Source organism: Acomys minous (genome assembly GCF_964271855.1).
Source record: "Acomys minous genome assembly, chromosome: 20".
Taxonomy (NCBI): Eukaryota; Metazoa; Chordata; class Mammalia; order Rodentia; family Muridae; genus Acomys; species Acomys minous.
Genome location: NC_140502.1, coordinates 20171602 through 20199377, shown reverse-complemented (window position 1 = coordinate 20199377; position 27776 = coordinate 20171602). Strand labels below are relative to the sequence as shown.

The 27776-nt window shown below is 54.6% G+C and overlaps 1 protein-coding gene and 1 long non-coding RNA gene across 2 annotated transcripts in view; one reads left to right on the top strand and one right to left on the bottom strand.

The window, feature by feature from the left end:
• LOC311591622 overlaps positions 1-27776 on the bottom strand; it is a 306130-nt gene that overhangs the window by 6657 nt on the left and 271697 nt on the right. The window lies entirely within an intron of this gene.
• BCAM (basal cell adhesion molecule (Lutheran blood group)) lies at positions 8217-25453 on the top strand. The gene is made up of 15 exons (XM_084771390.1): positions 8217-8371; positions 10398-10519; positions 12355-12583; positions 12660-12730; positions 13772-13868; positions 14013-14195; positions 14943-15079; positions 16267-16423; positions 20894-21012; positions 21128-21269; positions 22627-22763; positions 22926-23070; positions 23164-23308; positions 25158-25287; positions 25382-25453. The coding sequence occupies exons 1-15, from the start codon at positions 8308-8310 to the stop codon at positions 25385-25387; spliced, it is 1884 nt and encodes a 627-aa protein (XP_084627516.1). The 5' UTR covers positions 8217-8307; the 3' UTR covers positions 25388-25453.

Here is a 27776-nt window from a genome sequence, read left to right as displayed (position 1 = left end):
TCCTGCCTCCAGGTTCCTGCCCTGCTTGAGTCCCTGCCCTCACTTCCTTCGATGATGAACGGTGATGTGGATGTGTAGGCCAAATGAACCCTTTCCTCCCCAAGTTGCTTTCGGTCATGGTGTTTCGTCACAGCACTAGTTATACCCTAATTCAGCTGCCCAGTGAGGGGCTGGGGCTAAGTTGTTGAGCACTCCCGCAGCATGCAGGAGGCCCTGGGCTCTACCCCAGCCCCACCCAAAAGACAAGAGTTCGAGACAAGCCTAGGCTACATAGCAAGACTTTCAACAAAAAATGAAAGCTGGGGACTGGAGATGTGGTTCAGCCATTAAAGGCTAGGCTCTCAACAAGAAAGAAAGAAAGAAAGAAAGAAAGAAAGAAAGAAAGAAAGAAAGAAAGAAAAAAAGTAGGTCATGATAGTACACCCCTTTAATCCCAGCACTCGGGAGGCAGAGACAGGTGGATCACTGTGAGTTCGAGGCCAGCCTTGGGCCAGGTCAGTCGAGGCTACACAGGGAAAACCTGTCTCAAAAAAGCAAAAACAAACACTGAAAAGCCAAGCTTTCAGAGACGGGCAAATGACTATTCCACTGAGCTCTGAAGAAGCTGTGTGGCTGTTTCCCCTCACGGTGGTGGGTGGTACTGCTTCTGGTTCCTCCTGTTAGTTGTGTACCCCAAACTTCGTGATCTGAGAGGAAGAAACAAAGAACCCTACTTTTCCTTTCATCTTTCCATTCTTCCATCCTTCCTTGTTTTCTTGTGTGCTAGGACAGAACCTAGATCTCTGGCCTGCTGAGCAAGCACTCTGTCATTCAGCGACCACCATAGCCCCTTACTGGGGGATTCTAGGCAGGGGCTCTACCACTGAGCCACGCCCCTAACCCCTCACTGGGGGATTCTAGGCAGGGGCTCTACCACTGAGCCACGCCCCCAGCCCCTCCCTGGGGGATTCTAGGCAGGGGCTCTACCACTGAGCCACACCCAAGCCCCCCCCTGGGGGATTCTAGGCAGGAGCTCTACCACTGGGCCACGCCCCTAGCCCCTCACTGGGGTATTCTAGGCAGGGGCTCTACCACTGAGCCACGCCCCCAGCCCCTCACTGGGGGATTCCAGGCAAACACTCTACTGAGCCAAGGCTTCAATACCCACTTCCTCATGCAGGGAATGTCAAGATATGATTATAGACGGTCTTGTGGGGGTGAGAAATTGTTTCTGCCGTCTTTAGAAAATAGGATCTCCTCCAGCTGCCACGGCTGGGAAGCCTAGCCAAGGCTGGCTTTCTCTGCAACATTCGCTCTTAACTCAAACGTCTGGCAGGGTTTTCCAAGCTTAGATCACCTTGGCTCCCGGCAGAAGAACAACAAACAGCTGCCACCGTCAGTCTCCATAGAGGGCGGGGAGCTTCCAGACATGAGGGATGGGGCAGGTGGCATGTAGCCAATGCCTGACAGCATCCAGTACTGCACTGGTGACATGGCTCAGTGGGTAAAAGTCCTTGGCACCAAGTCTCACTACCTGGATTGGATCCCTCGGACACCCAGGGGAAGGACAGGACCATCTCCAAGGGCTGTCTCTGACCTCCAGTGTGCTATGCCCCATATTAATGTTAATAATGTGTTTTTAAAATGCGTTAGGCAGGGGCTGGAGAGATGGCTCAGAGGTTAAGAGCACTGTCTGCTCTTCCGGAGGTCCTGAGTTCAATTCCCAGCAACCCCATGGTGGCTCACAACCATCTGTAATGAGATCTGGTGCCCTCTTCTGGTGTGCATAAAGACAGTGTACTCATATACATAAAATAAATAAATCTTTTTCAAAAAATGCGTTAGGCAGCCAGGCGTGGTGGGACATGCCTTTAATCCCAGCCCTCGGGAGGCAGAGGCAGGTGGATTGCTATAAGTTCTCAAAAAAAAGAAAGAAAGAAAGAAAGAAAGAAAGAAAGAAAGAAAGAAAGAAAAGCAAAAACCAAAACCAAAACAAAACATTAGTGGAGCCGGAGAGATGGCTCTGATGTTAAGAGCAATGCCTGCTCTCCCAGAGGTCCTGAGTTCAATTCCCAGCAACCACCTCACAACCATCTATAATAAGATCTGATGCCCTTTTCTGCTGTGCAGGTGTACGTCCAGGCAGAGCACTGTATACATAATAAATAAATGAATCTTTAAAAAAAGACAACAAAAAGCATTAGTGGCCGGGCATGGTAGCACACGCCTTTAATCTCAGCACTCGGGAGGCCGAGGCGGGTGGATCTCTGTGAGTTCGAGGCCAGCCTTGTCTACAAAGTCCAGGACAGGCAGGGCTACACAGAGAAACCCAGTCTCGAAAAATGAAAACAATAATAAAATTATTGACCACCCCTTTGAACACCCTATAGACGTATGCCTTTGGTGTTTGTTTTTTTCATTTGGAGCTTTTGTTTTTGTTTTTGTTTTTTAATAAGTTCTCATGTAGCTTAGGCTGGCCTTGAATCTACCACACAGCCAGAGCTGGCTGAAGTCTTCATCCTCCACCTCTACCTCTCAAGTGCTGAGGTTTCAGGTGTGTGCTACCGTGCACGGCTCTCATCTTTTGGTGTGTGTGTGTGTGTGTGTGTGTGTGTGTGTGTGTGTGTGTCTGTCTGTCTGTGTGTGTGTCTGTCTGTCTGTGTGTCTGTCTGTCTGTCTGTGTGTGTGTGTGTGTGTCTGTCTGTCTGTCTGTCTGTCTGTCTGTGTGTGTGTGTGTGTGTGTGTGTGTACACGCACATATGTGGAGGCCAAAAGCTGAGGTTGGATATCTTCCTTAGTCACATTTCAGTTTTTTTGTTTTGTTTTGTTTTGTTTGGATTTTTGAGACAGGGTTTCTCTGTGTAGCCTTGGCTGTCCTGGACTCACTTTGTAGACCAGGCTGGCCTCGAACTCGCGGAGACCCACCTGCCTCCACTACCCGGCCACACTCCAGCCTTGCTTGCTCAGCAAGCTGTAGCCACTCACCTCTCTCTGCCTGTTATGTAGCTGTTTCCTGCCGGTTAAAGCGTTCCTTTGTAGGGGAAAGCTTTAGACTTGTTAAGAACTCCGGAAGCTAGCAATTCACAAGTCTCAGGAAGTCCCTGAAACTGACAAACTGCGCATGGCTCCCTTGGTCCCCAGGGTTATATAATCAGTAAGGAGTGATGAGGAAAGGAGGGGACTTCCTCTCTCCAACCTGCTGAGCTGCCCGCAGGTTGTACAGTAACCTCCAGGGTCTCAGATTTTGTAAGTCATCACCCACGCCAGGCTGGGCTTTTTGGTGATGGAACTGTCTCTGAGTGGTCTCTGCTCCTGTAAGTGACCCCAATAAACTCATTTGTTCACTTCGGTCTGTCATTGGCTCTCTGCCTGGGATGGGTAGACATTTTTACATGCTCCCCAGGAATAGTGTCACACAACGCTGTTCCACAGTGCTGGGGTTACAGATATATGCTACTAGCTCCAGGTTTCATGGGGATGGGGTACTGGGGGACCCAAACTCAGGACCTTATACTTGCTCAGCAGTCACTTTACCAGCCGGGCAGTGGTGGCGCACGCCTTTAATCCCAGCACTCGGGAGGCAGAGGCAGGGGGATCGCTGTGAGTTCGAGGCCAGCCTGGTCTACCAAGAGAGTCCAGGACGCCAAGGCTACACAGAGAGACCCTGTCTCGAAAAACAAAAACAAAAATAAAACCCAAAGCAATCGCTTTACCAAGTGAGCCTTCTCCCTACCCCACCTTGTTTAGCTTTTTGAGACAGAGTTTAGCTCTGTAAGTCAGGCCAGCCTGGAATTTATTCTGGTTTTTATGGCCTTGTTTGTTATTGTTAGAGACAGTCTCCTATGTAGTCTTCTTTGCTGGCCTAGAACTATTTAGACAAGTCTGACTTTGAACTTTAGCTGGTTCTCCAGTCTCTGCCTCCATGTGCACACACACTCACACATACATGTGCACTGAACACATGCGCACACTCACATGTGCATGTGCGCATGCGTGCACACATACGGATGTGCACAAGCACGCACAGTCAACACATATGCATGCAACATATGCACACATGTACGTGCACACACCTTCACTCAACACACATGCACACACTTGAATGTGCATGTGTGCGTGCGCACACGCATACACATACGGATGTGCACAGGCACAGTCAACACGCTCGCGCACACACACATGCACGCCCGCGTGTACCCCAGGCTGATCTTGAACTCCTGCTCCTCCTCCTGCCTCAGTCTCCCACGCTATGACTGCACCCGTGGGCCCAGCCTGCCCTTGGTTCACAGGCTTCCACCTCGCCTGGCCAGCGCTGTTTTCTGAGACATCCTTGCACATGTAACTCTCCACATTAAACCCTAAGTGAACTCACACAACAAAGACTATCAAGCCGGGCAAGGTGAGGATTACGTGCCTGCAATCCCAGCACTCGGGAGGCAGAGGCAGGGGGATCGCTGTGAGTTCGAGGCCAGCCTGGTCTACAAAGCGAGTCCAGGACAGCCAAGGTGACACAGAGAAACCCTGTCTCAAAAATAAACCTAACAGCAATAAATTAAAGCCTTGAGAGACAGACAGACAGACAGAGACAGACAGAGAGAGACAGAGACAGTCAGTCTCTCTCCCTCTCTCCCTCCCCCTTACCTCCCTCCCTCCCTCCCTCTCTCTCTGTCTCTCTCTCTGTCTGCCTGAGGATCAGTATGTAGCTCTGAGCTACGGCTACAGAGCTGTTCGTGCCATCAGGCTCCCCACCGTGATGTCAGTGGACTAAAAACTCTGACGCTGTGAACAAGTCCCCAGCTAAATGCTTCCTTTTATAACAGTTACCTCGATCATGGAATAGTGACTATGACAATGGCTCAGTGGTGAAGACACTTCCAGAGGACCGGAGTTCAGTTCCCAGCGCCTGCCTGGAGGGGCTCACAGCTGTCTGTAACTCCAGCTCCAGGAACTCTGGCGCCCTCTGCTGGCCTCTGCAGGCTGCTGCATAGACATGTGCACACATAACAAATAAAGGAAAAAAAATCATTATTATAAAGTCTATGGAGAGACGCACATAGCTGATTAGCAGTGTTTTATTTGAGGGACAGTGAGATGGAGTCATGTGCCACACAACACAACGAGGCTCCGTGTGCAACAGTGGCCCATAAAATCCTACCATCCGATGATGTCCTAGCTGGTTTTGCTTCCTGATGCTCACATGAGGACCCATTGCCTAGCAACGTCTTAATCTGAACGGATGCCCATTGTTAAGAGGCCACTGACTGCCAATCGATACATATGAGACAACATGACAGAGCCAGAACATGACTTAATTCAGTACATAAATATTTGTCCCAAGCCAGGCAGGCATCGTCCTAGACTCTAGAGATACCCTTGCGGAGTCCCTGTTCCCTTGGGGCATAGATTCTGTGCCAGACAATACAAGACAAACAGAATTTACCCAGTTTATCCCTCCATGATAAACGGGACAGAGGTGGGACATGCGGGGCAGCTGGGAAGATGAGAGCTGGTACCCGAGGCTCTCTAATGATGCGCGAGGCACGTAGCAGGAGAGATTAGAAGCAAGCCAAGAGGAAGCCACTCAGTGAAATGCCCTGGCAGAGGGGATAGGAAGTGCAAAGGTCCCGGGGTTGATGGAACAGCGAGTCATCAGCGCGACAGAAATACTGCTTGAGAGGGAGAGGGGACAGAAGGCAGATGAGGTCTGAAGAGCAAAGGGGTCAGGTCTGCAGGACCTTACAAACCGCAGGGACAGCGCTGGCTTTTACTTTCAGCGAGATGGAGCCAGCCGTGGGCGCGTGCGGAACAGAATGGTGGCCGGGGCTGACTCACATCTCCACAGGATTCTTCTGGCTGCTTTGTGGGACCTAATTGTAGGGGACAAAGGAAAGGCAGCACTGGTGCTAGTTTCTACAAGTTCAAGCCTGATGCCTTTCTCCCGTGCACTTGCGCTGTGGCTCTCTCTTCCTTCACACGGCACCGTGGCCTGCTGACTTCTCGTTTATGATTTTATTTATGTATTTATTTATATGTTTATTGGCCTTTCTTTTCTTCTTCTTCTTCTTCTTCTTCTTCTTCTTCTTCTTCTTCTTCTTCTTTTCTGAGACAGGGTTTCTCTGTGTAGCCTTGGCTGTCCTGGACTCGCTTTGTAGACCAGGCTGGCCTCGAACTCACAGCAATCCACCTGCCTCTGCCTTCCGGAGCGCTGGGAGCTAAAGGAGCCTACCACCATGCCCAGGTATCCTAAAACTCACTGTAGCCAAGGATGACAGAACTTTTGCTCTTCCTACCACTAGAGTGTGAGGATCATGGGAGTGGGGCCACTCTGCCTAGTTAGCTGGGGGGGAGAGGTGGTGGGAGGTGGCATTTTCCTGTGAGCCTCTGAGCCTTTGCGTATGCACCTTGCAACCCTTCCTTGCCTGCTGTGGGGCCAGGAGGACCTGGGAGGCAGCCTGGACTTGCACAGTAGCTGGGAGTCACATAGAAGAGATAGATGCGGGCTGGAGAGATGGCTCAGCGGTTAAGAGCACTGACTGCTCTTCCAGAGGTCCTGAGTTCAAATCCCAGCAACCACATGGTGGCTCACAACCATCTATTATGTGATCTGATGCCCTCTTCTGGCCTGCAGGTGTACATGTAGGCAGAGCTCTGTATACATAATAATAAATAAATAAATCTTAAAAAAAAAAAAAAAAAAAAAGAAGAGATAGATGCATCCCAGGCTGTTGCAGGGCGGACAGGGGGAGTCCAGAGATTTGCAGGGACACATGATGACGTGCCAGGAGAGAGTCAAAGGAGGACTTCCTGAGGAGGAGTTGGAGGAGCCCAATGCAAAGGTCACTTTTTTTCTGGTTTCACAATTACTGTCCTGTGTGACAGGAATGCTAAAACAGCTTTGAGAGCCAGGCCCACACCTATAACATAAAGCTTTTCCGCTGGGGCTGATGGGTAAAACTTTGGCCCCCTAAGCTCACTGCTGGTCACCCTCAGACTGGCCAGAGATGCGAGGAGGAGGAGGAGGAGCCTCTTTTAGCATGACCAGTGAGCCGCCCGAGGCCCCGCCCCCCATCCCTACCAGTATCCTAGGCTAGCTCTACCCGCTGAACAGCAGCAAAACCCTCTCCTTCCCTAGCTCCCACCCCGGCATTCTTGAGATTTTGTTCCAGACTGACTTGGCTTGTGAGGACCCTGGAGTAAAGTGATCTGTGACCCCTTACTGTGACCTGTGACCTTCTCTTCCGCCCAGTGGCTCCAGTGGCTCGGTCTTCTCGTCCCTCCCCCCACTCACCTGCCCGGAGCCAGCCCACTTCTCCTCCCCCTCCCCCCAAGGTGGGGAGGGAGGGAATAGCGGGGAGAGAGAGACTGGAGGAGGAAGGGGGGTGGGGTGGTGGCATTCCTTGGATTCCCAGGATGGGGGGAAGTGAGGGTGTTAGGGAGAGCAAAGAGGGAGGGCTCCCTCCCCCCCCCCCAATCCCCAAAGAGGCCTTACCAAGGACTGGGAATTGAAAACCCATTAGAGAAAAGATTGACCTGACCAGTTCCAGGCCACTGCTCAAGTCAGAGGAGGGACACTTCCCAGCAAGGTGGCTCTAAGGGGAGGGCATCCTAGGGCACCCTGGGAAGAGCCAGCCATGCAGGAGAGACGAGAGAGATAGATAGATAGATAGAGAGAGAGAGAGAGAGAGAGAGAGAGAGAGAGAGAGAGCGCGAGCCCAGCCCAGCCAACTAATTGTACCAGGGACCGTTGGTAAAAAGCGACAGTTCACAAACCCAAGGGCGATGTCTCTCAACCTTGTAATCCTAGTACTTTGGGAAACTGAGTCAGAATTACCACGAGTTCCCAGCCAGCCTGAGCTACAGTGTGACACCTGCTTAAAAAAAAAAAAAAAAAAAAAAAAAAAAAAAAAAACCAACAACAACAACAAAAAAAAAACCTAGGAAGAAGATCCACCCACAGCCAGGGGCCTTGGCCACTTTTTGGAATGAGAGGCAAGGGCCCGCAGGTGGCCAGGAAGTAAAGGAACCAGGATCTAAGCGGTGTCCCTCAGATCTCAGCTCCGGGCACTGGCTAGACTGGTCCGTCAGGACCCCTGGCCGCGGGGGACAGCCGCAGGCGTGGGGTTGCACGGAGCGGCTAGCACGGCGGTGCTGGCGGGTCCCCGCGCGCGCGAGGGTGGGAGGTCCTCTTAGGGCAGTGGGAGGTCTTGGACCTGCGCCCAGCCTGGGGATGGGGGGGGTGGGCGTGGCCCGGGGCGTGGCCTCCGCTGCCAGCCTCAGTGCGGCCGAGAGCCTCACCCGATCTCAGTCGCCGCCGCCACCGCAGGGAACATGGAGCCCCCAGAAGCCCGCGCAGGGCTGCTGTGGCTCGCCCTCTTGCTGGCCGGCCATTCAGGTATGACTTGGGGCTACGGGCAGAGCTGAGACTTGGGGTTCGGGGTTGTGGGGGAATGGCCCCTGGGGTCCCCGCGAAGACAAGAGGAGCAAGCTTTCATCTCTCCAGGGAACAAAATCTAGGGATTCCCCACCAGGGAGGAAGGCGGGGAGGCCTTGGGATGTACCCGATCTGAGAGCCTTGAGGACACCCCAAGCGCTGGAGCAAACACAATCTGAGACAGCTGTCCCTTTCCGGCTCTCAGGGAACCCTGCAATCTAAACCCTGCGACCCCTAATAACCTTGGGTACCTGGAATCTAGGCTCGGTGTCCCCCTTAGTCCCTTAGACTGGAGTCCAGCCCACGCCCTCTCCCGTAGTCAAAGTACCTTCTGCTAGGACGCTGAAGATTAACATCCCAGAGCTGTCCCCTAAGTAATTAACTTTCAGAGTTTCCTCCGAGAAGCTGGGGACCCTGAGGCTACAGCACTTTCTACAGTGTTGGGGTTTCCCCTTAATTAAGAGCTTAGGCGGTCTCTAAAGGACATCCCCCTCCCCCGCGCACAACACCCCCCCCCTCCCGCCTCCGAAACGGCTTGGAGTACCAAGCCTGTCAGGGAACATGGAACAGTGTTTGCCACTGACAGGGCCCCTTTCCTGGGGCCTCTGATAAGTCCACACACCTGCGTGTGGTGAGACGGGAGGAGGAACAGAGGGGCTGAGGCGACACTGGGACAGGAGGAAAGATAATCAGGGAAGACAGAGGCTCCGTATCTGCTTTGTCTTGGCTCTTTGCTGCTCACACCCCAGTCTGGGGCACCAACCTGGCCCCACATCAGCTCCCCTGGGAACAGGCTGGGGCCAGAGGTGGGTACCTAGGAAGCCAGGCTCCTGGCACAGATGTGGTGTAGAGTGGAAAGGGCCTGGGCCAGGCTGGGTGGAAAAGAAGGATGCCAGGATGCCAGGATGCCAGCCCAGAGGGTAGATTCCTAGCAAGAACCGTGCTACCTGCCAGACTCTGACAGGGATCCAAGAACCAAGTTCCCTCCTCCCTAGGACCCAGGGGGTGCATGTTTCCAACACTCAGCCTGCTCTGCCTCAGGCAGCTGGGATGGACTCCCAGCCTTTTCTCCCTCAGGACCTCAATCTCATCCCCTGCCCAGGTGACTCATCTAACCAACCCTTTTCAATCTACTCTTATAGAGAGAGGTGGAAGGGAGGTGTCGTCAAGGGGCTGGTAGGGGGCTCTGGCGCCAAGCCGGGCAGGTCTCAGCCAGCCTGGCCCTCCCACATTCCTGAAACCTGCCCAGCCCTGTCCCCCCACCCCCCCACCCCCACCCCCCCTCTTTGCCACTCCCACACATCCACCCAGCTCCTGGCCCAGCTGCAGCCCCACACCCCAGCCCACCACGCACGCAGCACGCACGAGAGGGCCCCCAGGAGCTACCAGGGAAGAAAGGATGGGACCGAGAAATGAAAACAGATGGAGAAAGAGACCTGTTATTGAGCCCCAGGCCAGGTCCTGCCCTGGGTGCTGGAGGCTGAGGGGAAAAGCCAGGCCAGGCCCTTCCCCTTGAGGGGACGTTTGCTGCAGTGGGTGAAAAGAAGGCGGCAGACTTTATCGTGGAGTGCTGGAGAAGGCTCCACCTTAAGCCTTACAAGGCTGGGTGGCCCAGGACTTTAATCCTCGTGTCACTCAGGAGGCAGAGGCAGCTGTAGATCTCTGTGAGTTCGAGGCCAGCCTTGGTCGCAAAGCTAGCAAAGCCCAGGAAGCCAAGGCTACCAAGTAAGACCTTATCTTCAAGAAGAACTGAAGAGACGCTGGTTGGACCCAGGTTCTGGGGGAACCAAGGAGGGAAAAGAAGGCTGCATCTGACGGAAGAGCCTGGGCTCCTTGTCTGAGGGAGGAGGCGAGAGTCCGGACTTCTGTGTCTAAGGGAGGAGAGCTGTGGGCTAGAGCTCTCCAGTCTGAGGGAGGAGGCTGAGGCCCGGAGGGCTCTCCCTGTCGGTGGCATTGGGCAGACGTCTGATGCTGCGCCATCCTGCAGGTGCCCAGGCTGAGGTGCACGTGTCTGTACCCCCACTGGTGGAGGTGATCCGAGGCGAACTGATCACCCTGGACTGTACTGCATGGGAGCATCCTGAGCATTATGTGATGGAGTGGTTCCTTGTAAGTAGTGCTCTGTGCTGGAGATGGGAAGGGGAGGGCCGTGGGGAGAGGTGTGGGGGGAAGGAGGGAAGGGAGGGTCAAGTGGCCCGGTCGCATTAGCGCCCATTAGCTCTGCTTACCCCGATCCTCTGCTCAGAGCCAGAAGACCCAGAAGACATGGAGCCATCAAAGGCTGTAATACCGCCTCACAGATGAGGAAGCTGAGATCTAGGAAGGCGTGTGGTCTGCAAGATGCCAGGTGTCTGAGCAGGGCAGTCTTGAGGAACTTAGGAACATGGCTCTCTCTCTGGGGAGAGGGGTCACACAGAGTCAGAGACTGCCCCAGACAAGAGGGAAAAAGAGGAATTGAGAGACAGGGCAAGCCGGGCGGTGGCGGTGGTGCACACCTTTAGTCCCAGCACTCGGGAGGCAGAGGCAGGCGGATCTCTGTGAGTTCGAGGCCAGCCTGGTCTACAAAGTGAGTCCAGGACAGCCAATGGTACACAGGGAAACCCTGTCTGAAAAAGAAAAAGAAAAAGAAAAAAAGAAAGAAAGAAAGAAAGAAAGAGAACAAGAGCCCAGTGAGATGGAGGAGACGTGGAGGACACTTGGGAATTCACCGGGACTTGAGAGAGAGGACAAGGAGGGGAACAAAAGGGACGAGAGAAGTGACAAGTGGCTCAGGCCTGGAATCCCAGCGGATCATGAGGGTGAGAAGCTCAGGGTCTAAGCCACGCTATGAAGTTGGACCCCATCGCGACATAAAAATGAAAGACAAGGCTGAGGGTCTGCAGAGATGGGTGAGGCCCTGAGCTCACTTCTCAACACTCACAGGCCTGTGACCTAGCTCCAGAGGATTCTATGTCCTCCGCGGAGATCAATATTCATGTGCACACATACATACACAGAGACATATATACCCACACGTAAATACCAAAATAAATACTGGAGGGGTGGCTGGTGGGGGGAGTCAGTTTTTAAAAAAAGGAATGACCATGCATGGTGTCCCACACCTTTAATCCCGGCTCTCAGGAAGCAGAGGCAAGCAGATCCCTGAGTTCAGAGCAAGCCTGGTTTACAGAGCAAGTTCCAGAGCAACCAGATATACACGGAGAAACTCTGTCTTGAAAAATAAATAAATTAAAATAAATAATAATAAGAGAGATGAAGGTGTAACTTACTGGTAGCTGATAGAAAACTAGCATAGAATCCCCCAGTGAGGGGCTGGGGGCGTGGCTCAGTGGGAGAGCCCCTGCCTAGAATCCCCCAGTGAGGGGCTGGGGCATGGCTCAGTGATAGAGCCCCTGCCTAGAATCCCCCAGGGAGGGGCTGGGGACGTGGCTCAGTGGTAGAGCCCCTGCCTAGAATCCCCCAGTGAGGGGCTGGGGGCGTGGCTCAGTGGTAGAGCCCCTGCCTAGAATCCCCCAGTGAGGGGCTGGGGCATGGCTCAGTGATAGAGCCCCTGCCTAGAATCCCCCAGGGAGGGGCTGGGGGCGTGGCTCAGTGGTAGAGCCCCTGCCTAGAATCCCCCAGTGAGGGGCTGGGGGGTGTGGCTCAGTGGTAGAGCCCCTGCCTAGAATCCCCCAGTGAGGGGCTGGGGGCGTGGCTCAGTGGTAGAGCCCTTGCCTAGAATCCCCCAGTGAGGGGCTGTGGGCGTGGCTCAGTGGTAGAGCCCCTGCCTAGAATCCACCAGTGAGGGGCTGGGGGCGTGGCTCAGTGGTGGAGTGATTACTTAGCATGTGGGGGTCGTTATGTTTCTTCCCTAGATGCAGAGGGGAAAAAAAAATCTTGGAGAGAAAAAGAGGTAAAGGAGGGCTTAGGTTCAAGCTAAGACTGTCGCCTGGACGTACCCACAGGTTGATGCTTCTGGGGCCCGGCACCACCTGGCTTCTGTGGAACCACAGGGCTCAGCGTTCCTAGGCACAGTCCACAACTCTCGGGGCCGCAAACTCCCATACAAGCTGGACTCCCAGGGGCGCCTGATTATAGAAGATGCCCAGGTGGGGGATGAACGGGACTACGTGTGCGTGGTAAAAGCTGGGGCGGCAGGCACCTCAGAAGCCACGTCAAGCGTTCGTGTGTTCGGTAAGTGTCCCCCAAACCATCCCGAGGAGCCAGGGGACCAGAGGAGGCCCTCCTGACGTGACTGTGTTTCCAACAGCAACACCGGAGGATACGGAGGTGTCTCCCAACAAAGGGACCCTGTCTGTGATGGACCCGACTGCTCAGGAGGTAATGTGGACTGGAGTTGTGAATAGAAGGTGAAGAGTCCAACCTGGCCCTTTTTTTGGTTTTGGTTTTGGTTTTGGTTCTGGTTTTTCGAGACAGGGTTTCTCTGTGTAGTCCTAGCTGTCTTGGGCTTGCTTTGTAGACCAGACTGACCTCGAACTCACAGCGGTCCACCTGCCTCTGCCTCCCAAGTGCTAGGATTATAGGCGTGGGCCACCGCACCTAGCTCACTTTTTGGTGTGTGTGTGTGTGTGTGTGTGTGTGTGTGTGTGTGTGTGTTGTTGGAGTTTGAACTCAGTACCTCGAGTGTACTAGGCAAATACTCTACCAATGAACTATAAGCTATAATCTTTAGTCTCCTTATTGATGGGTTTTTTTCCCCCTTATTTTGGTCTTATTTTTGTTATTGGGGGGCGGGTGAGGGTGACTTTTTGTGCCTTGACACCCGACTGGTTTGGGTTTTTTTTGTTTTGTTTTTTTGTTTTTTGTTTTTTTCTTGGTTTAGCTTGGTTTGTAGCAACATCTCATAGCCCAGCATGACGTCAGACATGCTGTGTGGCTAGGGATGACTTCGAACTCCTGATCCTCCTGCCTCTACGATTGGTTCAGCGCTAGGGATTACACGCCTAGCTTTGGTTCGAGATTGTGTGACACAGGGTCTATGGAGCCCAGGCTAGTGTCAAACTGACGTTTCTAGCTCAGCCTCTGGACAGCTGGAATTACACTCGTGTGCTGCTACGCTTGATCCGGATTTTTAATTAGTTATTGAGGGGTTGGGGCGGGGGGCAGGGGGATGAGTCCTGAGATCTAACTCAGGTCTTCCACCTCCCCCACAAGCACGCTTGTTAGCTCAGCAGTCTCACAGGCGGGGAGTGGCGGGGGGGGGGGTTTCTCTCTGGGCCTTTTAGTTGGAGGATGGGGTGTCAGGGATTTCTATTTGCTCTCCTGGAGAAGGAAAGCCCAGTGGACACATCTAAAGGGGAAAAGAGAACCAGACCTCAGAGTCCTAGCACCAAGCCTAGGCCACGCCCGTGTCTTTTCCAGGTTGCCACCTGCAACAGCCGCAACGGAAACCCAGTGCCTCGGATCACGTGGTACCGGAACGGGCAGCGTCTGGATGTACCCATGGAGGTGAACCAAAGTGAGCAATCAAGGAGCCCCGGGGGACAGATGGTGTGGAGGACAGGATGGGAGTGGGGTTTCTGGCGGGGAGGGGGAGGGGTGTCAGGGCTGGGGCGGGAGACCGGAGGCTGGCAACCCATGTCATCCTGCTCCTATCTCACAGAGGGCTACATGACCAGCCGCACCGTCCGGGAGGCCTCGGGCCTGTATTCCCTGACCAGCACCCTCTACCTGAGACTCCACAAGGATTATCGGGATTCCAACTTCCACTGCGCAGCTCACTACAGCTTGCCCTCAGGCCAACATGGCCGCCTGGACAGCCATACCTTCCACCTCACCCTACACTGTGAGTCCCCATGACCCCCCCACCCCCCGTAAGCCCCTAACCAAAGATCCCATCCCATCAAGGCCCCAATTCCCAGGCCCTGATTCCAACCTGTGTCCTTGCCGGGCAGTGGTGGCACACGGCACCTAGCGCATTTGCCTCCTAGCAATTGAGAGGCAGAGGCAGGCGGATCGCTGCGAGTTCAGGGCCAGCCTGGTCTACAAAATGAGTCTAGGAGAGCCAAGGTTACACTGAGAGACCCTGTCTCGAAAAACAAAACAAAACAAAACAAAACAAAAACAATCTGTGTCCTTACCCTACCTCCTTACCCCTGCTGAAATGATCCTGGGGTGGGCTGCTAACCTTTGACCTTTGACCTCAAACAGTAACCCCCCCCCCAAATAAACATACTGACTGATTTCAGCATAGGGCCCTGTACCCCATAGGTTGCTCCACCTTCTCTCACTGAACTGGGTCCCCACCTGTTGTCTGGTCTTAAACCTCAAATTGTACCTTGACCTCTGACCCTTGAGCCATCCTGTCAACTTACCTCGACCTCTGAGAGTCAGTCTGGACCTATTAGTGAGGTGACATGTGCCTGTCATCTCAGTACTGAGAAGGCTGAGACAGGAAAAAGGAGAGTTCAAAACCAGGCTGAGTGATAGAGACATTTGGAGCGATCTCAAAATCAAACACACACACACACACACACACACACACACATACACACACACACACAAAACAACCTTACATCCTATTCTCCCACAGATCCCACGGAGCATGTGGAATTCTGGGTGGGCAGCCCATCCACCACTGAGGGCTGGGTACGTGAGGGTGACACTGTCCAGCTGCTCTGCCAGGGTGATGGCAGCCCCAGCCCAGAGTATTCATTTTTCCGCGAGCAGGTAACTCCCCCTGTGGTGCCCTCTGGACCCCAACAGACCCTGTGTCATACTAACCCCATCAACTTCCTGTTTATCTTTAGTGGTGAGGGAGATAGAACCGGGGGCCTGTCACAAGCAACGCAAAGGCTCTACCATTGATCCACGCCCCCAGCCCCTCACTGGGGGATTCTAGGCAGGGGCTCTACCATTGATCCACGCCCCCAGCCCCTCACTGGGGGATTCTAGGCAGGGGCTCTACCATTGAGCCACGCCCCCAGCCCCTCACTGGGGGATTCTAGGCAGGGGCTCTACCACTGAGCCACACCCCAGCCCCTTACTGGGTGATTCTAGGCAGGGGCTCTACCACTGAGCCACGCCCCAGCCCCTCACTGGGGGATCCTAGGCAGGGGCTCTACCACTGAGCCACACCCCAGCCCCTCACTGGGGGATCCTAGGCAGGGGCTCTACGACTGAGCCACACCCCAGCCCCTCACTGGGGGATTCTAGGCAGGGGCTCTACCACTGAGCCACACCCCAGCCCCTTACTGGGTGATTCTAGGCAGGGGCTCTACCACTGAGCCACACCCCAGCCCCTCACTGGGTGATTCTAGGCAGGGGCTCTACCACTGAGCCACGCCCCAGCCCCTCACTGGGGGATTCTAGGCAGGGGCTCTACCATTGAGCCACACCCCCAGCCCCTCACTGGGGGATTCTAGGCAGGGGCTCTACCACTGAGCCACACCCCCAGCCCCTCACTGGGGGATTCTAGGCAGGGGCTCTACCACTGAGCCACACCCCAGCCCCTTACTGGGTGATTCTAGGCAGGGGCTCTACCACTGAGCCACACCCCAGCCCCTCACTGGGGGATTCTAGGCAGGGGCTCTACCACTGAGCCACGCCCCAGCCCCTCACTGGGGGATTCTAGGCAGGGGCTCTACCACTGAGCCACGCCCCCCCAGCCCCAATCGCTAATTTTGACCCAGGGGTGTTTGTCTTGGCAAGGAACCTTGATCTGAAAGACCTCTAACCCTGACTTGAGACAGTTTGGAGGATACACCCAACTTGTGTGACCCCCCACCCCTGACCCTCTGCTTGAACAGGCTCTAACCAAGTATGGCACCAGCTTGGTGGACCCTTGGCCCCACTCCCAATCCCTGCCCCCCCCCCACTCCCCGCAAAACAGCTTAAAGCTGGTGTCCCTTACTCAGGGTACCCAGGAGGAGCAACTGAACGTCAACCTCAAGGGGAACCTGACCCTCGAGCAGGTGCGTCGGGGCCAGAGCGGAACCTATGGCTGCAGAGTGGAGGACTACGATGCAGACGAATCCGTGCAGCTTGTCAAGACGCTGGAGCTGCATGTGGCCTGTGAGAACACTGGGGGGGTGGGCAGCGGGGGGAGGGAGGGTAGGGGAAGGAGGGCCAGGCTTCATCAGCTCCCCTTCCTCTGGGTCCCCCACCCTGGCTCTCCCCACCCCCCCAACTGCCTCTTAGACTCTCCAGAGTGCCATTTCCAGAGTGCACACACACACTGGACTTTTCCCCCCTGCTTAGAACCTGCTGTGGGGTCCTCGGTGTTTTATAAAGAAAAGATCAGGTCCCTTTTAACCGGCTACGTTCACGGGAGCAGCTTCACTTCACCGTCGACTGACTCTCCACCCCCACCCCTACGCCCATCCCCACCCCTACGCCCACCCCCAACCCAACCCCCACACCCCATCGAAGCTGCAACACCAGCACACTGAAAGCTCCTCTCTTTCCTCTAACTTCTCAATTATTTATTTATTTATTTATTTATTTATTTATTTATTTATTTTTCCTTTCCTAGACAAGGTTACCAGTCGGGGAGGTGGTGGCGCACGCCTTTAATCCCAGCACTCGGAAAGCAGAGGCAGGCAGATCGCTGTGAGTTCAAGGCCAGCCTGGTCTACAAAGCGAGTCTAAGACAGCCAAGGCTACACAGAGAAACCCTGTCCCAAAAACCAAAACCAAAACAAAACAAAACAATCCAAGACAGGGTCTCTCTGTGTAGCCTTGGCTGTCCTGGATTCTTTTTGTAGACCAGGCTGGCCTCGAACTCACAGCGACCTACCTACCTATGCCTCCTGAGTGCTGGGGTTAAACGTGTGTGCCACCAAGCCCGGCGATCCTGAGTTTCTAAACAGCTTTTTCAGTTCACTTCCCTAGGAAGAAAGCTCTGTTCTTTAGTATGTGTGTGTGTGTGTGTGTGCCAGTACGCGCACCCACACGTGCACATCTACCCTCCTATGCATATGCGTGTTGAGGGTGGAGTCAACCTTAGCTGTTGTATTCCAGACTGATGCTTTAGTTTTTTCGAAAATGATCTCTTCATTGGCCTGGTGTTGACTAAGCTAGTCTGGCTGGTCAGCTAGTATACCCAAGAGATCTTTCTGCCTCTGCCTTTGCCTTTGCCTCTGCCTCTGCCTCTGCCTCCTTAGTGCTAAGATTATAAGCATGTACAACTATGCCTAGCTTTTTTGTATGTGTGTGGAATATGGGACTTCTAGGCAGGTTGCCTACCACTGAGCCACACCCCAACCCCTCACTGGGGGATTCTAGGCAGGGGCTCTACCACTAAGCCACACCCCAGCCCCTCACTGGGGGATTCTAGGCAGGGGCTCTACCACTGAGCCACGCCCAAGCCCCTCACTGGGGGATCCTAGGCAGGGGCTCTACCACTGAGCCACGCCCCCAGCCCCTCACTGGGGGATCCTAGGCACGGGCTCTACCACTGAGCCACGCCCCCAGCCCCTCACTGGGGGATCCTAGGCAGGGGCTCTACCACTGAGCCACGCCCCCAGCCTCTCACTGGGGGATTCTAGGCAGGGGCTCTACCACTGAGCCACGCCCCAGCCCCTCACTGGGGGATTCTAGGCAGGGGCTCTACCACTGGGCCACACCCCCAGCCCCTCACTGGGGGATTCTAGGCAGGGGCTCTACCACTGGGCCACACCCCCAACCCCTCACTGGGGGATTCTAGGCAGGGGCTCTACCACTGAGCCACGCCCCCAGCCCCTCACTGGGGGATTCTAGGCAGGGGCTCTACCACTGAGCCACACCCCAGCCCCTCACTGGGGGATTCTAGGCGGGGGCTCTACCACTGAGCCACACTCCCAGCCCCTCACTGGGGGATTCTAGGCAGGGGTTCTAGGACCCTGGCCCTTATGCTTGCATAGCAAGCACTGGACCCACGGAGCTGTCTCCACAACCTATGTTTGGCTGTTTTGTTGTCACTGAGACAGCCTCATGAAACTAGGCTGACCTTGAACTCACTATGTAGCCTCCGCCACTATGGAAGCAGAGACCAGAGAATAGTGCTAGTCCGAGCACTTTTTTTAGTGACATTAGCATGTCTTAGCGCAGGAGCATTGATAAGACAAAGGTACTAGGTGACACAGGATTGTCACAGTCTGAGTTCCCCAGAACCATTCTCCTCCACCGGCTCGACAGGTAGAGGGTTCATGCAGAGTCTCTATGTATTCTGAAGCAGCAAAATAGGGCAGGAACAGAAGTCTGACTGGGGTTTAGGAAAGGCCTGGGGGGAGGGGAGGGGAGGTCCCACAGTTGTCCCCAGTTAGGATGAAGGAGCTGAGCCTGTGCAGGAAAAGGGGCACGACCTTGGGTGAAGGGACTCCTTGTAGTTGAGGGCATTCCCACAGAGGGTTGACAGCTGAGGGTTGACAGCTGCCAGCCCTCGCGGCAGCTGGGGGAATCGGCTGTCAGGGTTGGGAGAGAGAGAGATCCGGGTGTCTCCAGCAGCCAGGGCAAGTGAGGGCCTCTGAGGGAAGGTGACACATGGGTAAGAAACTGAGCGATGATCCGGGAAACCCAGGGAGCTGGAAGCTTCTGCTGCAGGTGGAGAGAGCCAGTGCAAAGGCCCTAGCGATGCACTTGGTGTTCTTGAGAAAACTAAACCTACCAACAGGTCTCCAGCTGGGCGGTGGTGGCTCACGCCTTTAATCCCAGCACTTGGGAGGCAGAGGCAGGTGGATCTCTATGAGTTCGAGGCCAGCCTGGTCTACAGAGTGAGTTCCAGGACAGCCAAGGCTACACAGAGAAACCCTGTCTCCAGCCAAACAAAAAAACTGAGGGATAAACTAGTGTAAAGAAGTTAGGGGTGGGGCTGGAGAGATGGCTCAGTGGTTAAGAGCACTGCCTGCTCTTCCAAAGGACCCGGGTTCAATTCCCAGCGCCCACATGGCAGCTCACAACTGTCTGTGACTCCAAGATCTGACACTTTCACACCAATGCACATAGATTAAAACTAAATAAAATGTTTAAAAAAAAAAGTTAGGGGTGTTGTGGGGCAAGAGTCTCATGAAGGGAAGTAGGGGTGCCTTCTGGAGCACAAATTTATAATCTTTTTTCTGCCAGCAGTTACTATGTAACCTATGCTGGTCAGAAACTCAGATTTTTTTTTTTAGGTCTCAGCTTCCCAAGTGCTGGGGTTACACGCATGAGCCGGAATCTTAAATTATTCTTACATTTTATTTGTGTGTGTGTGTGTGTGTGTGTGTGTGTGTGTGTGTCCGTCAGAGGACCACTTGCAGGATTCTGTCATTTATGGATCTAGAGGAGAAAAGACGGGTTGTCTGGCTTAGGGATAAGTGTCTACTCATTGAGCCATCTTGCTGGTCCAAGCCTATCACGTTTCTATGGAGATGGGTTGGGAGTGGTGCAGAGGAGAGAGCAAAAATTTGAGCTTAAGCAAAACTTGGGGCAGAGAGCTGGAGGCACAGCACTGAAGTAGAGCCCCTGCTTAGAATCGCCCAGTGATGGCCTGTGGGCATGGCTCAGTGGTAGAGCCCCTGCCTAGAATCCCCTAGTGAGGGGCTGGGGGCTTGGCTCAGTGGTAGAGACCCTGCCTAGAATCCCCTAGTGAGGGGCTGGGGGCGTGGCTCAGTGGTAGAGCCCCTGCCTAGAATCCCCTAGTGAGGGGCTGGGGGCTTGGCTCAGTGGTAGAGACCCTGCCTAGAATCTCCCAGTGAGGGGCTGGGGGCGTGGCTCAGTGGTAGAGCCCCTGCCTAGAATCCCCCAGGGAGGGGATGGGGTGTGGCTCAGTGGTAGAGCCCCTGCCTAGAATCCTCCAGTGAGGGGCTAGGGGCGTGGCTCAGTGGTAGAGCCCCTGCCTAGAATCCCCCAGTGAGGGGCTGGGGGTGTGGCTCAGTGGTAGAGCCCCTGCCTAGAATCCCCCAGGGAGGGGATGGGGTGTGGCTCAGTGGTAGAGCCCCTGCCTAGAATCCCCCAGTGAGGGGCTGGGGGTGTGGCTCAGTGGTAGAGCCCCTGCCTAGCATCCCCCAGTGAGGGGCTGGGGTGTGGCTCAGTGGTAGAGCCCCTGCCTAGAATCCCCCAGTGAGGGGCTGGGGGCGTGGCTCACTGGTATAACACTTAGTTGCCTGGCATGTGGGAGATCCTGGGTCCAATCCTTAGTCCTGTAAAGCCTCACATAGCAGGTTAGATAGTACGTTCTTTAAGACTACTCTTTTTTTTTTTTAAGGTTTATTTATTATGTATACAGTGCTCTGCCTGCATGTACACCTGCACACCAGAAGAGGGCACCAGATCCCATTCTAGATGGTTGTGAGCCACCATGTGGTTGCTGGGCGGACAGTGCTCTTAACCTCTGAGCCATCTCTCCACACCCAAGACTACTCTTGTAGGTGTTGTCTGAAGGGCCTGAATGGAAAGTAAGGATGTCATGGTATTGGGGAGAATTAGAAAGAACAACATGGCATCATCTACCCCTGAAAGCCAACTAGAGACCCTGACTGAGTGGGCACGGGGCTGGGGAATGTGATCATATTTTCTCGGCTGCAGACCTGGATCCGTTGGAGCTGAGTGTGCCTGAGGAGCTCTCTGTATTTCTGAACAGCAGCAGCACCGTGGTGAACTGCTTGTCTGGAGGCCTGCCTTCCCCTACTGTGCGCTGGACCAAGGTGAGGAAGGGAGGAAGGAGCTGTGGGCCCCCAGGGAAGGGGAGGAGTTTCTCCGCCTATGCCTCTCATCCTCATGGGCCTGCCCTGCCCCGCTTCCTTCCTGTCTCTTCCCCAGGATTCTGTGACAATTGCAGATGGCCCCATGCTCTCTCTTGGCTCGGTTACCTTTGACTCGGCTGGCACCTACACGTGTGAGGCCTCCACACCCATAGTCCCCCTGCTGAGCCGCACACAGAGTTTCCAGCTGATGGTCCAAGGTTTGGATTATTGGGTGGTTGATGTGGGGACTGTGTCTGTCTTTATTTTTCTTTCTTTTTGGTGTGTGTGTGCATGTGTGGTCTATGGAGGTATTCACGTGTGTGTGCGTGTGTGTGTGTGTGTGTGTGTGTGTGTGTGTGTGTGTGTGTGTGTGCGCCTGAGATCAGAAGTTAACCCTGGGTGTCTCCTTCTATGCCTCTTCATTTCTTTGCTGGGAATCGGGGTGTTTCTTGTGAGACATGAATCTCACTCTGTAGCCACGGCTGTCTTGGAACTCACTATGTAGTACGGGCTGGCCTGGAACTCACAGAGATCCACCTGCCTCTGCCTCCTGAGTGCTTGTTTGTTTGTTTGTTTGTTTGTCAGTTTGGTTTTTGAAACAGGGTTTCCCTGTGTAGCCTTGACTGTCCTTGGACTTGCTTTATAGACCAGGCTGGCCTCAAACTCACAGCAATCCACCTGCCTCTGCCTCCTGAGTTCTGGGATTAAAGGCGTGCACCACCACTGTTTTTTGTTTTTTTTTTTGTTTACATGTTTATTTATTTTGCGGGGAACAAGTTTGTGGTGGTCAGAGAGCAACCTGGGGGAGTCAGTTTTCTCCTTCCACCACCTCGGTTCCAAGGACAGAACTCGGGTTGTCAGGATTGGATGCATGGTGCTTTCACCAGCTGAACCATCTTGCCAGCCCCCCACCCCCACCCCCACCCCCACCTCCACACACACATACCCCACCCCCTGCCCCCCACCAGCCCCCAACCCCATCCTCCCACCCACCAATCCCCCCTCCCAACCACCCCAACCCCCTCACCTCCCAGCCCCCCAACCCCCACCCTCCCAACCCCCTATCCCTGCAACCCTCCCGCCCCCCTCACCCCCAGCCCCCCACCCCACCCCCATCTACCTGCTTTGAGATCTGGACCTCAGAGAACTCTAGGGATCTTCCTGTCTCTCCACTTGTCCCACACCAGCACTGGGGTTGCAGATGCCAACTGCCACACCCATTTTTTTTTTTTAATAATTGATTTATATTTACTTTATATGCATTGGTGTTTTGCCTGCATGTATGTCTGTGTGAGGGTGTCAGGTCTTGGAATTACAGTTGTGAGCTGCCATATGGGTGCTGGGAATTGAACCCCAGGTCCTTTGGAAGAGCAGTCAGTGCTCTCAACCGCTGAGCCATGTCTCCAGCCTGCCACACCCATCTTTTATGTGGTGCGCTGGGGATTTGAACTCTGGTCCTCGCGCTTGCACGCAAGCCCCTTATCCACTCAGCCCCTCGTCTCTGTTTTCTCGTCTTGGCTCCTCGGTGTCACTCTCCTTTCCCACTCACTCTACCTCGGTCGTCACCACCCGCAGGCCCACCGGAATTAAAACCAAATGAGATAAAACCCAAATCGGGGAATGGCTGGACAGAAGGCGATGAAGTCATTCTGACCTGCTCGGCCCGAGGCTTCCCAGAGCCCAAACTCACCTGGAGTCAGCGAGGCGATACTGTAAGGGACTTTCCTTGCCACCCTGAGCCTACCCCCAACTTCCACAGGGGACCCTGACCCCCATCGATCCAAGCTTCGTATCCCCTGCACTCCACCTCAGCCTTCACCCCCCCGCCCAGCCTTTGATCCCAAGGGGCCCGGGCCTGATCCGAGCCTCCACAGCCAGGAGAGACGCCCTTTGAGGGCAGAGGCTGGACCAGCAGCTCGCTGACGGTGAAAGTGACCAGCGCCCTGAGCAGAGAGGGCGTGTCCTGCGAGGCGGCTAACATCCATGGCAAGATAGGCCACGTCTTCCACTTTGGCTCCGGTGCGTAAGCCGAAAGGGGAGCAGCTGGGCGGGCGCACAGGCAGTCCTGATCCAGCGAGCCGAGCGCCTCATGGCTCTGTCTTCTCCACACAGTGGCCCCTCAGACTTCCCAGGCAGGCGTGGCCGTCATGGCCGTGGCCGTCAGCGTGGGTCTCCTGTTACTGGTGGTCGCCGCTTTCTACTGCATGAGACGCAAGGGGCGCCCCGGCTGCTGCCGGCAAGCGGAGAAGGGGGCCCCGTAAGTGCCTGCAAGCTTCAAGTCCTTTTGCAGTCTCAGCCGTGTCTTGCCCTCAGCCAAACGCTCCCAGCTCTGTTGCTAAGGTCGGCTACCTGGCCTTTCCCATCTGTCTTCACCCGTCTCCAGCCCCAGGAAGACGGCCTTGCCTAACTAACCCAGATTTCTACCAAAGCCATCTTAGCTCTCATCCAGCCAAAACGAACTCCATCTCCATCCCGTCACCCGCGGTTATAAGTCTTTATCTGGCTATAGCTCTAGTTTTTTTTGTTTGTTTGTTTGTCTGTTTGTTTTGTTTTGTTTTGTTGTCTGAAGCAGCCACACACCTACAGGACAGTGGTGGTGCACGCCTTTAAAATCCCAGCACTGAAAAAAAAAAAATCCCAGCACTCAGGAGGCAGAGGCAGGAGCGTCTCTGAGTTCAAGGCCAGCCTGATCTACTGAGTTCCAAGGCAGCCAGGGCTACACAGAGAAACTCTGTCTCAAAAAAAACCACAAAAAACAAAAAGGAAAAGAAAAAGGAAAAAAAGAAAAAAAAAAAGCCCTACAGGCCTGATCTTATGGAGGCATCTTTTCAGTTGAGGGTCCCTCTTCTCAAATAGCTCTAGCCTATGTTAAATTGATGTAAAATTAGCCAGGGAACTGGTAGACTCTAGGCAGGGTCTCTACCACTAACCCACACCCCAGCCCCTCACTGGGGGATTCTAGGCAGGGGCTCTACCACTGAGCCACGCCCCAGCCCCTCACTGGGGGATTCTAGGCAGGGGCTCTACCACTGAGCCACACCCCCAGCCCCTCCCTGGGGGATTCTAGGCAGGGGCTCTACCACTGAGCCACACCCCCAGCCCCTCACTGGGGGATTCTAGGCAGGGGCTCTACCACTGAGCCACGCCCCCAGCCCCTCACTGGGGGATTCTAGGCAGGGGTTCTACCACTGAGCCATGCCCCCAGCCCCTCACTGGGGGATTCTAGGCAGGGGCTCTACCACTGAGCCACACCCCAGCCCCTCACTGGGGGATTCTAGGCAGAAGCTCTACCACTGAGCCACACCCCAGCCCCTCACTGGGGGATTCTAGGCAGGGGCTCTACCACTGAGCCACGCCCCCAGCCCCTCACTGGGGGATTCTAGGCAGGGGCTCTACCACTGAGCCACACCCCAACCCCTCACTGGGGGATTCTAGGCAGGGGCTCTACCACTGAGCCACACCCCAGCCCCTCACTGGGGGATTCTAGGCAGGGGCTCTACCACTGAGCCACACCCCCAGCCCCTCCCTGGGGGATTCTAGGCAGGTACTTTACATGTATTCGCCAGCCCCTTTTTGAGTATTTTGAGACTTGTCCCACTGAGTTATCCAGGTTGACCTTGAACGTTCGGTCCTCTTGCTTTTAACCTTTCAAGTGTTGGGATTAGAGCCCTGCGCCATGAGACCCAGCTTTAGCTCCATTTTGTCCTATCTGAAATCTCTCGCGGGGGACTGATTCTACCGCAATCTTAGCCACATCCTGACCTGCTCTTTAAAGCCCCACACCTCCAGGAGCCGTCATCGTAGCCCCATTCCAACAACCGCGAGTCTATGGCTTAGCCCCAAAACCCCATCTCCTGTACCCCGTCTCTCTACAACCTCACCTGTAACCAACCAAATCTATCCACGTCTCACCCCCAGCCTCATCCTATGACCATAATCCTTCCCGACTGCTCTTAGAAACTATGTCCTTGCTTCAAACCCATCTCCGGCCTCAGCTACCAGCTCCTCACCTCCTACCCCTCCCCCTCCCACGCCCTCCTGTAGCAGTGACCACTTCACCATGCCACTGTCCTTCTTCCCCCCCCCCCCGTCCCTCCCCCCCACAGGCCAGCAAGGGAACCAGATCTGAGCCACTCTAGCTCAGAGCGACCAGAGCACACAGGCCTTCTCAGGGGTGGGCCCTCCGGAGGAGGAGGAGGAGGAGGCAGAGGTGGCAGTGGGGGCTTTGGAGACGAGGTGAGTGGTGGTCTGAGTGTCTAATGGGGAAGCCAGCTAAGTGCAGGGCTTAGCCTCCGACAGGCTCAGGCTCAGTTGCCTGTTCTGTCCCCAGTGCTGAGGCCGAGGACATCCCAGAGGCAGTCTCTGGATCTGGAACTTCGGGCAGTCATCGGAGGATCGGGCAGTCATCGGAGGATCGGAGGATCGGCTCTTGGCTCTGCGCACGCCCCCGGCCTCCTTCCTCATTCAGCCTTAGGCCCCTCCCCTTCCTTCCTCTGCCTGCTGGGCAGGGACCCACAGTAGCCGGCAGCCTCAGGGAGAGAAAGGGAGGGGGAAGGTGGGGGGGAGGGAAGGGGCCGGGAGGGGGACCTTCCTCCAGGGAATGTAACTCTCCCAAGCCCCAGAATAGCTCCTGGACCCAAGCCCAGGGCCCGGCCTGGGACACAGCACAGAGGGTCGGCAGGCTGGGGCTATTTTTACCTCCTGTCTCCCTTGCTGGGCACAACAACCGCCCCCCCCCACCTGATACCCTGCTCTGTAGTCTGACACTGGAGTCCCCACCCCACCCCATCCCTGACTTTGTTCCCAGCCCATCATCCGTGAACACTGGATTCTGAAATAAATGCTGCCTATATCACATTGGTACTTCTCTGTGGCCCGGTCCTTTTTTAGGGAATGGGAGGAGGGGGAGGGGAGGGAAGGGAAGGGAAGGTACAGGCCATTTTTTCCCTTATACCACCGCTGGCTGGCTGTCTCCTCACACGCCCTCAGGAACAACAGGAGATAAGCTGACGAGGGCGAGAGACAGCTAACATGGAACAAGACTCAGCCGGCTGAGGCTGGAAGAGAGACGCCAGGGGTCCCAGCATCAGCCTGGATGGACACTGTGGACCAGTGCCCGGTGTCTGCTTAAGGATAAGGTCCTGTTCCTCTTAAGGAAAAATTCCCAGAGTCCCTAGGGAGCTGAAGCTAAGACTAGGCAGTGGGGTGGGGGGGCAAGGGGGGGGACAGGACGGAGGATGGGACCTCTTCCCTTCCTGGAGCTGCTGGGGACTCCCTGGGGAAGCAAGGGTGACAAGAGCAATGCAAAAGCGACCTGGGGCAGAGTGGGGACACTGACAAACTTTCTGAGGTCCAAACAAGTGTTGGGGAGAAGGATGGATGCCTGGCATGGTGACACGCCCCTGTCACCTGAGCAGTTGGGATGTTGAGGCAATTGGACAGTGAGTTCAAGGCCAGCCTGGACTGCGTAGTGAGTTCCAGATGGGCCAGACTGCAAAGCAAATAAAGAAAAAGTAACAGGGGCCGGTAAGAAGGCTTAGTGAGGGGGCTGGAGAGATGGCTCAGAGGTTAAGAGGGCTGCCTGCTCTTCCAAAGGTCCCGAGTTCAATTCCCAGCCACCACATAGTGGCTCACAACCATCTGTAATGAGATCTGGCGCCCTCTTCTGGTGTACATACAGGCAAAACACTGTGTATATATGATAAATAAATAAACTTTAAAAAAAGAAAAAAGAAAAAGGCTTAGTGAGTCAGGGTGCTTGCTACCAAGCCTGACAGCTTGAATTGGGTCATATAGCCCAGGCTGGATTTGAACTCACACTGTGGGGCTGAAGATGGTACTAAAAATCTAGATCCTCTGCCCCAAGTCCTGGGATCGCCAGGGGTATGCCACCTCAGATGGTTTTCACTTCACATTTTTAATAGACATCTTCCTCCTTGAGACAAGGGGTTTTCCTCTTATACACAAGCACTTAGGATAAATCCCGTGTTACAAACTAAGGTCAGTAGGGAATCAGTAGCTACTAATAAAGTGAGGTGTGGTGGCTCACATTTATAATCCCAGCCCCCGGGAAGCTGAGGCAAGAGGATTGCCATGAGTTCAAGCCCAGCCTGAACCACAGTGTGAGAGTCTGTCTCAATAAGTGAAGTAAGGGGGAAAAAAAAAAGAATAGAAAGAAAGTGAGCAGTCGTTAGTAAAGTAGAGAGTTGAAGAGAAGGCTCAGTCAATAAACTGTTCGTTTTGCCCGAATGTGGAAAACAAAAACAAAAACAAAAAAACCCAAAGCCAGGCGTGGTAGCACGCACCTTTAATCCCAGCACTCGGGAGGCAGAGGCAGACAGGTTGCTGTGAGTTCAGGACCAACCTGGTCTCCAAAGTGAGGCCAGGACAGCCTGGGCTACCCAGAGAAACCCTGTCTCGAAAGAAATTTGCCAGAACGAGACTGTGAATTCAATCCCTAGATCTCCACACAGAAAGATGGACACAATCCCAGAACATGGGAAGCAGAGACAGGCAGGTCCCTGGGGCTTGCTAGCCAATTAGTAACGATAATTAGTCCACCAACCAGTCCAGCTGGTCAGTTATTGGGGGATCGAGGGGGGTCGCAACCTGTACATAAAGACATGGGCGGGAGAGAGACAGTAGCTCAAGCGAACAATTGCTTGTCAAGAGCTCGTTTATTAAAGGTAAGGGCAGGCTTTTTAAAACCTGCTTTAGTGAGGGCG